The 10,944-nt window shown below is 43.1% G+C and overlaps 2 protein-coding genes across 3 annotated transcripts; one reads left to right on the plus strand and one right to left on the minus strand.

The window, feature by feature from the left end:
* Positions 1-111: 111 nt before the first annotated feature.
* On the minus strand, positions 112-4,421 carry fan1 (FANCD2 and FANCI associated nuclease 1). Its single transcript, XM_085914000.1, has 13 exons — positions 3,086-4,421; positions 2,876-3,016; positions 2,548-2,749; positions 2,241-2,474; positions 2,043-2,174; positions 1,810-1,918; positions 1,596-1,715; positions 1,358-1,522; positions 1,132-1,288; positions 896-999; positions 621-815; positions 400-528; positions 112-313 (listed from the first exon to the last, which is right to left on the minus strand). Exons 1-13 carry the CDS (start codon positions 4,125-4,127, stop codon positions 143-145), a joined length of 2,901 nt encoding a protein of 966 aa, XP_085770126.1. The 5' UTR covers positions 4,128-4,421; the 3' UTR covers positions 112-142.
* A 677-nt stretch (positions 4,422-5,098) lies between these two features.
* Positions 5,099-10,867, plus strand: apba2a (amyloid beta (A4) precursor protein-binding, family A, member 2a). 2 transcript variants are annotated; one of them, XM_085914216.1, is made up of 12 exons: positions 5,099-5,250; positions 6,615-7,752; positions 7,817-7,921; positions 7,996-8,035; positions 8,126-8,271; positions 8,390-8,476; positions 8,547-8,732; positions 8,875-9,054; positions 9,127-9,339; positions 9,417-9,536; positions 9,623-9,763; positions 10,286-10,867. In XM_085914216.1, exons 2-12 carry the CDS (start codon positions 6,775-6,777, stop codon positions 10,355-10,357), a joined length of 2,268 nt encoding a protein of 755 aa, XP_085770342.1. In that variant the 5' UTR covers positions 5,099-5,250; positions 6,615-6,774; the 3' UTR covers positions 10,358-10,867. The 2 variants fall into 2 exon arrangements, with proteins under 2 accessions (XP_085770342.1, XP_085770343.1); XM_085914217.1 differs by having other exon boundaries at positions 8,132-8,271.
* Positions 10,868-10,944: the final 77 nt, after the last annotated feature.

The following is a 10,944-nucleotide window of genomic DNA, read 5'->3' on the forward strand; positions in this document are numbered from 1 at the left end:
CTCCTTTTTGTTCGAAGCAGTAGTTTCCTAGATAAATAATGGCACCGCGTAGCACATTATACTCCACTTTCACTCGCCAATTCATTCCCGCAACTGAGATAAGGACCGGTCTAGATTAACAGAATTGAAAAAGCACTTTATTTCAGTAGGTGAGTGTTTCCTGCGCCCTTTCTTTATATTCGACACGGGATCCTCTGGCTCCGGTGGCCACTACGTGACACACTTCCACATCAGCACCTAGTTTTTGCAGCTCATCCAGCCAGATCTGTTGCTTCTGGGACAGACGGTCATTGGGCCCCTTCACCTCCACCAGCTAAAACAGCAAATGGCAATGACATGCAGCAACCGGGAATCCCACTTTTTTTACACTACTGAATTTACATAAATGGATGAGCGCACCTTATAAGTGTTATCAGATGTATTCCACACGACAAGATCGGGCAAACCTCCACGGCAGTGTCTGAAGTCTTTAGCCATCCGTGTGATAACTCCTGCCAAGAAGGTTCCACCCATGCAGCACGCGAGGGACTGCAAATAAACACCATTATAGATCCAATCATGACATCACAAACAATAATATTAATAAAGTGGACCTCATTTGCAATGCGTGACTTAAGTACCTGGGCTTGACTTAGCGAAGAAAATCGCTCCCAGTTGGCACATGAACACACTTTACCCGCTTGGGAAATCCAGACTTGCTCTAACATATCCCGCAAGGTTTCGACAGAAGCTTCCCGAATTAACTGTACACGGCAATCTATCGCTTCCCTCCGGTTCTCGTAGAAGCAGTCAGTGTAAAAGTCCAGTGGGCAAGCCTGTGACAAAAAAAAAAAGGGGGAAAGAAACTTGTCCAGATAATTTTCTACAAGTTAGAGCTTGTTTGTGCATATTATACCTGGTAGAGATTCCGGAAGACGTCTGCTATACCGTCCATAAAGATGATGTCCCACAATAGGAGGGCGAAGAGTGTTGAGAATGTTGAGCCCTCTCCGTGGATTCCTGACGAAAAATAAATAAATAAATGAATGAATAAATAAGAAATTAAATATAAATAAATTAAAAATAAATTTTATACTATATAAATATTTTTTTGCACTTAAATATTTAACATTTTTAAGTGCTGATGCTTACCTTGGTCAAAGCCTAGCTGGCGGTAATGTGCTAAAGACAGGTCTTCAACAGAGCATATTACAGTGCCATTAGTGCAGTCGTCGCTATTTGATGGTACTAGAAAGCGTGATTTTCCGGTGCCCCCTTCATGGGGAAACAGCTGTCCTCGGATGGTCACCTGAAGACAACGAGCCAAAGTTCCAAACATGGCACGTTTTCAAATTTACATCGAGAAAATAATACCCACATGTCTGACATCCTGGATATGGAGAGTGGGAAGATCTCTGAGCTGCAGATGGTACTTCTTGAAGCTGGCAGATTCTCTCATTCTAGAAGCTCTTTGGTAGAGGGCCAGCTTGTGTCCTGTTCGCACGAAAGGGTCGGACAAGCCGTCTCTGATAGCACGGATACCCTGCGGAGCATCGGAGGCAAACACTCAAGACAGAGCAGAGTGACGAAAAGAAGCATCAACTTTGTGCACGGACTTCTTCAGGTTTTTTCAGGTGTTGTTGAAGGTTCAGTGCTAGTCTGTCCCACCAGCGCCCTCTACTGTCAGAGCAGTAAACATCCTGCAGCAGTAGGCTTTGCAACTCGTCAACTGCCTCCTGTGATTAAAAAAAAAACAAAAAAAATTTGCTCGACACGACAGATGATCATTCATTTGTTAAAAAAAAAAACATTTCATCAGAAGACAAAAACCTCGTATCGACGTAGCCTCTGTAAGATCTCCACGCCTCTCGACAAAATGCGCGTGTAAGCCCATCCTGTTGTGAAGCTGCGTAGAAACACTGGAAGCTCCTTTTGGTGACTTACAAAAGAGTAAATCAAATATGAAGTTCTAGTGAGGACATGACGGTCAAATTTTCTTTTTTTCACTGAAACAACCTCACTAAACATTTTTTTAAATTAGATTTTAAGAATACGGTCCCAACCTGAGGTCATAACTCATCTTCAGGTCCTGCCACTCATTTTTGGCTGTAGTATACAGGTCCAGAGCTTCTTCCCAGTGACCTGCTTGCATAGCCAAGGTCACCTCCTGCAAGGCCCGCATGGATGCTTCATACCTGAGATGATTCCCACAGTCATGACATGTAATAGACTCGAAAATCAAAAACTTCTAACAGGCTCACCTGATAAGGTCGTCTCTGTCTCGGAACACCTTCGCCGTACGATGTACCGTGTAATCCGGGAAGGCCAAACGACCAGAGTTGACGAGCAAGATGGTATAAAGCTGGTTTTGTCCACCTGCTGCCGTCTCCTCCTCATCCATGGTGTCTGACAAGGAGAAGAGCAGGAGGATGCGGGAAAAAACATCCCGAGGACCGCGGCGCAGACGCACACAGGAACCTGCCAGTTGCTTCGCCCTTTCGGAGTACAAAGAAGGTGATCACATCGGTATTTTAGTGGAGTACTTCTACAGCAGAGTGGTTACCTCACCTTTTCAAGATGACAGCCCCAATGTTGTTTTGAGCTTGGCTCAGAGAGAAGAATGACTTCTGCTTGCTCAGCCGGAGAAGCCCGTCCACAAGCTGTTGTTTTTGAGTCCCAGATTGGCCCAGATGAAAAGTCTTTGCCAAGGTCTTGAGTTCAGGGGCTGGTAGGAGATCAAGAGCTTCTTCTATACTAGATAGGTCATTCTCTTAAACATACCAAAAAAAAATTCAATTATTATCCTATGTTAATGTACAATTTTAAACACAGTCGGCTGTCACCATCTAGTGGCCAAAAGTGGATTTGCATCCTGAACTAGAACAAAATCAGTTACCTGTTTGCAGAAGACCTCCTTGCACCAATTCGTGAGCAACAGGCACCAAATCACTGCATATTTCTTCATAATCCAGTTTCTCCACTTGAAGCCACTTCAGTTTCCGCTGGAAAAGTCTCACGTACAACTTCTGTCCCATGACTTCAAAGAACAGGAGACATTTATGTTACAAACAAGGCGTTACAGAGAACCTGTTACATTTGAGCTTACCTGAGAGCTTCTCAAAGGTTTGCACGAGCGTCATGTCATCCTGGTTGAAGAGGGCTCGATCATCGTCGTTCTCCAGCACGGCCTGTAGGACAGTTCTGAAATTGCGTAGGTAGTAGGAGATTCTTTGTGGGGGTGAAGGGTCACCTGTGATGTCACTCTTGCTTTTCTCAGGCAGACTCACTGTCTGTAAATCGTCACTATTATGAGAGACCTCGTCTGAGTTTGAAAGGAGGTCATAATGCACTTCGGGGTTAAGTTTCACACCATCTCCTGTCTCTTTACCAAACAATGCTTCCACGGAGCTGGTTCCCTCATGTTTTGGTTTCTTTTTTAAACGAGACCCTTTACCATTGGTAGGTGTCTCGTTTTTTCTTTTAACTAGTTTGGAGGAGGAGGAGAGGAGAGTCACTTTTGGCCATGTCTCTGATTTCAGTTCTTTTTCCAAACTTGTTTCTGTTGCTGTACACTCGACGGCTCTTATTGAGTCCATGTTGCTTCCTGAAGCCTGACTGGCAAGATTTTCTTTCTGGGAGTTGCTAACATCATCCAAAGTTTCTTTAGTTGGATCAGAAAGTGCATGTTTATCCGAGTGGGTTCTATCATCTGTCTTCTGACATGTTCTAGATATCTTTGAGGAGAGACTTCCAAGGTCCAGCTTTCTGACGACAGTCTTGTTGCTTATCTCCCGAGACATATTAAGAGAAGTTCTTGACTTGAAATAAGGACTTGTCGTGGTTTCTTCTTCCAGCTTTGGATCCAGCTGGGAGGACTTGGAGGAGTTCTTGCCAGGTGACACGACAATATTACTTGCTGATGTAGCACTGCTGTCCGTTCTCTCAAAGTTCTTGCACTGCAAATCAATGTGATCATTGATCCCGAATTTGGGAACCACCTGACCACAAAGTGGGCAGGACACTTTGGTAGGTTGCAGGGTGCTGAAGAACGAAGTGATGGGAGTCGCATTGACAGCGCCGCTTCTCTTCTTGTTCTTGGACAACGATAGATTCCGCCTGGCCTTTAATTTATCTCCTTTGCCTGCCATGCTCCACGCAAAAAAATTGAAAGATAGGATTTCAAGTATATTTACCGACAACCTCTCGTCACGTACTCGCTACTAACTCGCACATTTCAAGATAGCGTAAATGCTAATTTAGCTAGAAAAGGGGATGTGAAAGAGGTAAAACGCGCAATCGACGCGCTCCTGCAAAAGAAATTAAGACACTGTCCACAATAAAAACAATAACATACAAAAGCGAGGTGGAAGAGGAAAATCACACACCGTTGTAGCATTAGTGCTACATAACAAACCCGCTTGTCAGACGAGACAAGTAGATAAATAAAAATATTTCAGACTATAGCAATCGAGCCCAAACGCATCGATAGGTTTGCCATCCTCCCATGCGCATTACGAAAATTATGAATTTCAACTTATTTCAATATTATGGAAGATCGTTTCCACACAAAAAAGTAAATAAACGAATAAAATAAGACTAAAAATAACATGCATCAATACATTTTCCAAACAGCTTGATTTTTAATACAAAAAAGGAAAAGTATAATTTTGTAATGTTTATTTTTTTGTCATTTGTGGAAACTCGAAACAATTCACATTGTTTTGCCACATCAATAATAACAACAACAATAATAAAAGAAAATCAATATTGCTGTCATGCTGTTATCACGGACATTTCCGTGATACCTAACTCCAAATATTCAAAGTTTTGTTATTGGTGGACGGGGTATCGATTATTGTCTGGATTTGTAATTAGCATTTTGTGTCATTGTCCATTATTATGACTTATAATGACATTCTTTCTCAAAATTATGACTTAGGTATGTCAACCACCAATAACAAAGCATCAGATATGTGTACATTTGGTCCACGGGAATCTAAACGTGAGCTAGGAAAAGCAATGTCTAATTGTAGATGAAAAAAAAAATACTAAGGGCGTGAATGTGCGTTCTCATCACCTCTGTCAATGCTGGGGGGCGCTGTGGTCACGTGACACAGACCGTATCTTCTATACACACGTTCCTGGGCTGCTGTGTGTGTGTGTGTGTGTGTGTGCAGCTTTTATTCAAAAATCACCACTCCGCCGAGCAATCTGATCTGAACAACACGCACTTGTTCCAAAAGGGGAGGCGAGGCGACCCCACCGATGACGGTAAGTGCACCGATGGATGTTTACAATTTTAGGTCTAGGCCTACCATAAGAAACAAAATCTGGATGTGCCCATCTGGTGAGAACATCAGTGGGGATTGTCAGCATGGTGCAGTCTTGAAATCAAGGTCGATGTGCAGTTTGGCATGAGAATTGGCTCGATTGAGATGGAAAAATCCGATAAGTGTTTGGTGGGCCTTATCCATACGCACAAACGTGTCTCCACAATATTCAAATGTCTGTCGTATAATGCGGCGTAGCGACCATAACAAGCATCCCCTGCAGCTGCGGCAAAAGTTCGCCATAAAAAGCGCTTTTGAAATAGCTCAAGGGCAGGGTGCCCACACGCCTTTTTCTTTTTTTTCTTTTTTTTTTTAATTATCAGTTCAGCACCATGGAGAGATCATGGGAGGATCCCTCTCTTGTGATCGGATTTGATCCGACTAATATGGCGAAAAATGAATTCGGAATAATCCATTTGAATCGTTTTCTGATCTAAAGGCCATGTGTCAGCGTGAGGTGTCACATTGTGCTTGTTGCCATTGCTTCAGTGCTCAATAGGTGTCAAATCGTGTGGTGAAATCATTTATTGATGAGTATCTAATTACACATTGCATCTACACTTCTGGAGTTATTGTGAGTATAGTTCTTATTAAATTATGTATTTAAACTGGATTTGATTTTGGCACGATGGTGCACTAACGGATAGCATGTACGCCTCACAATATTTGAGGTATAAAGTGCAAGTGTTGTAAATGACTGGTGCCCAGATTCGGCTCGCCACGTAATTGAATTCCAATCTTGTGCATCATCTTCCATGATTCGTGATGAAATCAAAAAAAAAATTCAAATTTATAAACGAAAATCTTGAGATGTTGCGGCTTTTTTGGTTTTTATTGCACTTAAATCCCCCTTTTAACTGTAATTTGAACAGCTATAATCTTTAAATTCTGATTTTTAAAATGAATTACTCATCAGTTTATTGTGCTTGGTTGCAATTGGCTAGCAACCAGCCCCAGCATGATTTGTAATTGAATGTTCTTTAAAATGATTTATTAGCTGAACGACTAACTGCATCAGCTTCAGATAGCGATAAGCTTTTGCAATGTGCTTAACCAGAGTAAGGAAATGAGATGTCCACACTCCTCAATTGCACCCAGTGTACCTAATATTGTGGTCAGAATGTAGTTCAGAAAAAAAGAAAAAAAAAACCACTTGTAATTTCCTGTACAGCTTGGAGTCATGGCAGAAGGAGATTGCAGTATGTAAATATGTATCAAATGTCAATCACAAAGAAAATGCTTTTCATGGTACATACATAATGCAAGAATTTCAGAGAGTTCTTTTTTTTTTTCTATGTTAAACAGGGTTGAGAGCATCCGACTTAATGAGCAAGCAATGGCTCGTGGAAACAGACAAGACCAAATTTCCTGGGGGAACTAAGTATAACCAAGAAGATCAGAAGAATTTGATAAGGGAGGGAAGGATGACATCAACAACCAGTGGACTCCTTCCAAACACTCCCATATGAGTCGTGAACCAAGAGACGAAGACATGGAGGACACGTGCTCCGAATATGACAACGTAGGCTCCGACGTGGAGCAGGATTATGACGAAGTATTGCATTTAAACAGAGACGGCGTCACGGACAGCAGGTTCTACAAGCAGTACAGCTCCGACGATGCGGGTTACGTCAAAAACGTAGCTGGTAAAAACGGAAATGACAGCAGCGGCGTCGCTGAGCAATTCACAGCACATCAAAGCGCAGAAAGACGGAACGGGTCACAACCGGACGCTCAGCCCCACAAGGCGGGTCGTCAATTTAGGATGCGTTGCATCCCAGTTGCGAGGGAAGCCGCGGAGGGGGAAGAAGTGGCCAAAGTTCTGGAGAATAAGTTCTTCTTTTGTGACGGAGATGAAATAGACGAGGTGTTGGATGGGGCCAGATTTATAGAAGATTTAGAGGACGCGGGAGATCATCAAAGACAGGCTGGCCCTTACCGAGATAATGAAAGGATTAGAAAGCCGTGCGATGAAAGAGAGAGAGAAGTCGACAGCGGAAGAAGAAATTATACCGTACCAGGGGCCAACAGAAATTGCGAGGCAATTCACGTAAAGGAAGAGAGACACGGGAAAAGACGAGGGAGGAAGCCAGCCGGACAGGACGTTGAACAAATGACCTCTGGGGTTAAAAGTTGCGCAACCAACAAAAATGAGCGAGCAAAGACGTCGTCCAAGGAAAGCAGAAAGGCTCCTGTGCGGACCAAAGCCAAATCCAACAAGCAACAGCCGTCCCCTCGTAATTCTCATGGCCAAGCACCGATAAACAATCAGAAGGCTCAACCTCGAAGAGAGCCCGCTTCTGTTGCCAGACCCGACGCTTCCAGTAACATCCAGGAGAGCGAGCCCAGGGTCATCAAGCCGTCCCCGGCTGTCCGTCACACGCCCGAGAAAGAGAAAATGCCACCTGAGGAGAGCCAAAGCCAGCCACAGAAACTCCAGCAGGTTTGGGAGATGGTCTCGTCTTTGGTGGAGGTAACAAACAATTTCAAATGTTTTTTTTTTTTAGGAAGAGAAGCCAAGCCCTCCCGCAATGCAGGAGCGAGTTCCCGAGCAGCCGAGAAGGCCTCAAAGTCCAGATCTCCTCCCAGATGACGAGAGCGGCTCCCCTAAGGTTAAAACTGAAGTTATTTTATTTGTATGACATCACAAAATGTCTCACTTGGGTTCAATATTTTCTTTCTAAAGAAAACACAAGAAGCTGCTTCCTTTCCCAGTTTTGAAGACGGTAAGTTTTTCCGCAATAATCAAAAAAGTCTGGACACATTTTCAAGTCTTACACAGAAGCTTTTTGTTTCTTTGTGGCTGTTTTACAAAGTCCCAGGTCCCTGTGAGCCAGAAGATCTTATTGATGGGATTATCTTTGCCGCTAACTACCTTGGTTGCACTCAAGTGCTGTCCGACAAGAATCCATCCAAAACGGTCCGCATGTCGCAGGCCCATGAAGCCGTCAGTCGTATTAAGGTAGATTGCCTTTTTGGTAAAGCATCTTCGTATCGACATTTTTTTTAGACCATTTATTGTTATCGCCACACGATGGCGCTGTTGTACATACTCGTTTCAATTCCATTTCATTTAAAAGAGCCAAGATGAAGACTCTCAAATGATGACTGAAGTCGACCTGTTTATCTCCACCAAAACGGTCAAGGTGCTCAACGCCGACACACAGGTGAGGAAAACTGAATCAAGTTTCGCTTTCATTCTTATGCGGGAAATCCCTTCTTTTTTTTTTCTTACAGGACACAATGATGGACAGCGCCTTACGAACCATCTCTTATATCGCTGACATCGGCAGCATTGTGGTTCTGATGGCACGCAGGCGTTTGTCTCCGACGTCCACTGAGGATTTTTCGGAATCTGTGGAATCCAGCGGCGAAGGGACCAGTCAGTACGGCATGATCTGCTACGTCTTTGAATCCGAGGACGTAAGTAGTCTTGAGACAATTGAATTTCATCAAGGGAAAAATGAATGAAAATCTTTTCAATTCTGAGCGTGTAAGTCGCCGCTGTCGTTGTTGTCAACCGTGATGTGTTTTTTTTTGCTGAGTCATATCCGACCTCCCGCAGGCCCAGCTCATCGCGCAATCTATCGGTCAGGCTTTCAGCGTGGCCTACAGAGAATTCCTACGAGCCAACGGCATCAATCCGACAGATTTAAGTCAAAAACAATACAGCGACATCATCAACTCGCAGGAAATGTACCACGACGACCTCATCCATTTCTCCAACTCGGATAACTGTAAAGAAGTACGTGTCAAAGCAGGAGGAAAATTCGAAGATGAGCAGATAAAAATCGGACCACATCTGATGTCTTTGTAGGTGTGGGTGGAGAAGCAGAAAGGGGAGAACCTCGGGGTGGTGATTGTGGAGTCGGGCTGGGGTTCCATTTTGCCCACCGTCATCCTCGCCGGAATGCTGAACAGCGGTCCAGCGGCACGCTCTGGCAAACTCAGCGTTGGCGATCAAATTATGTCCATCAATGACACCAGCCTGGTTGGGTTGCCTCTCGCCACCTGTCAGGGTATCATCAAGGTACATCCCGGTCACAAATTTCCATCCGGTTTCAAAAAAAAAAGACCAAACAACATAGCGTGTGTGGTGTCTTCCAGGGTTTGAAGCAGCAGGTGAAAGTAAAGATGAGTATTGTAAGCTGCCCTCCTGTCACCACCGTTCTCATCAAACGACCAGATCTTAAATTCCAGCTCGGCTTCAGTGTTCAAAATGGCATAGTGAGTGTCTGGGGGGGGGGGCAAAATAAATAAATGGTGGGATGAGGGAGAGATAGGCACATGAGATGTTTTTTCCTCGTTTTCAGATCTGCAGTCTGATGCGAGGCGGGATCGCCGAGAGAGGCGGGGTTCGGGTGGGACATCGAATCATAGAGATAAACGGTCAAAGCGTTGTTGCTATGCCGCACGAAAAAATCGTGCAGACTCTGTCCGTGTCGGTGGGTGAGGTAAGGACAATTGGTCCCTCCTTTTTTTGTTGTCGTTTCTGCTGATTTAAATAAACTGGTTGCTAGCAGCACTTGAACATCTGCTGGGTGCCCATCTGCTTACTCCCAAAAAAAACAAAAAACAAACTGGATCATCACTTCTCATGCTCACATATTGAAACGGGTTTATGACACGTTGAGCATTTTTATGTTGGGGGAAAAAAAATTATGACGCACGACAACATTTGTTTGATGTTTATTTTTATCCAATTCAACTCTTATAAATATGCAGGATAAATTTATTTGTGATTCATTATTAATTGAACAGCTTAAATTTGTGAGTCAGAGTATGCAGGAAAAAAAACAAAAAAAACAAGCAAGCAAATTCAACACAAGATTCAAATTCAGCAATTCTCGATCGTGAGACAGATGCGCTACTCACTAATTGACCCTGCTGGGAATTAATCAATTTCATTTATGAATTAATTAAAGGGGATTACAATTTTTGTAATGATGACACATTCTTCTTTCAATCTGTACCAGATCAACATGAAGACGATGCCCGCCGTCATGTTCAGACTGCTCACAGGACAGGAGACACCATCCTACATTTGAAGACGTAACGAGTTATATTTTGATCATTTTTTTATATCATTTCGGGGCCTCTCATTGCTCCGGTTGTCATTTCAGGTTTAATCTTGAATTACATTCTCATAATGGCCTTACGATGTGAATTCTGTCGTGTTGTGCGTGAATGTGGAAGAGAAATAGCTTAAGGGTCACTTTTATTTTCCTATGAAAAAAGTGCATTTATATTTTAGTTAGTCATTTTTATAGTGTCTATGTAATTGTACTGTAAATACTACGGATTACTCAAGGACTGAATTGGGAAGAGCATATTACTCTCGTACAGTGTATGCATGGTATAATGATGGATTTCTGACCAAGAATTCATAATAATCTATTACAGCAAGTATTCTACATGTACTGTATTACACCGTACAAAGCCACTAAATGATGTGTAGTATGGAGATGCTGAAGGCCAAAGATACTCCTTCATTTTGAAATGCAGTTTTAAGAGATAACCTTTACAAGAGCGGACAAGAATGTACATTACGGAATGAATGTAATCGTGTAACACAAATATTACAGTCTCATTGCTTCATTCTTGTTTGCCTTCATTTTTTTTCAAGGTATCATTT

The sequence above is a fragment of the Syngnathus leptorhynchus genome, chromosome 6, assembly GCF_054491065.1.
Source record: "Syngnathus leptorhynchus isolate UIUO chromosome 6, UIUO_Slep, whole genome shotgun sequence".
NCBI classification, from domain to species: Eukaryota; Metazoa; Chordata; class Actinopteri; order Syngnathiformes; family Syngnathidae; genus Syngnathus; species Syngnathus leptorhynchus.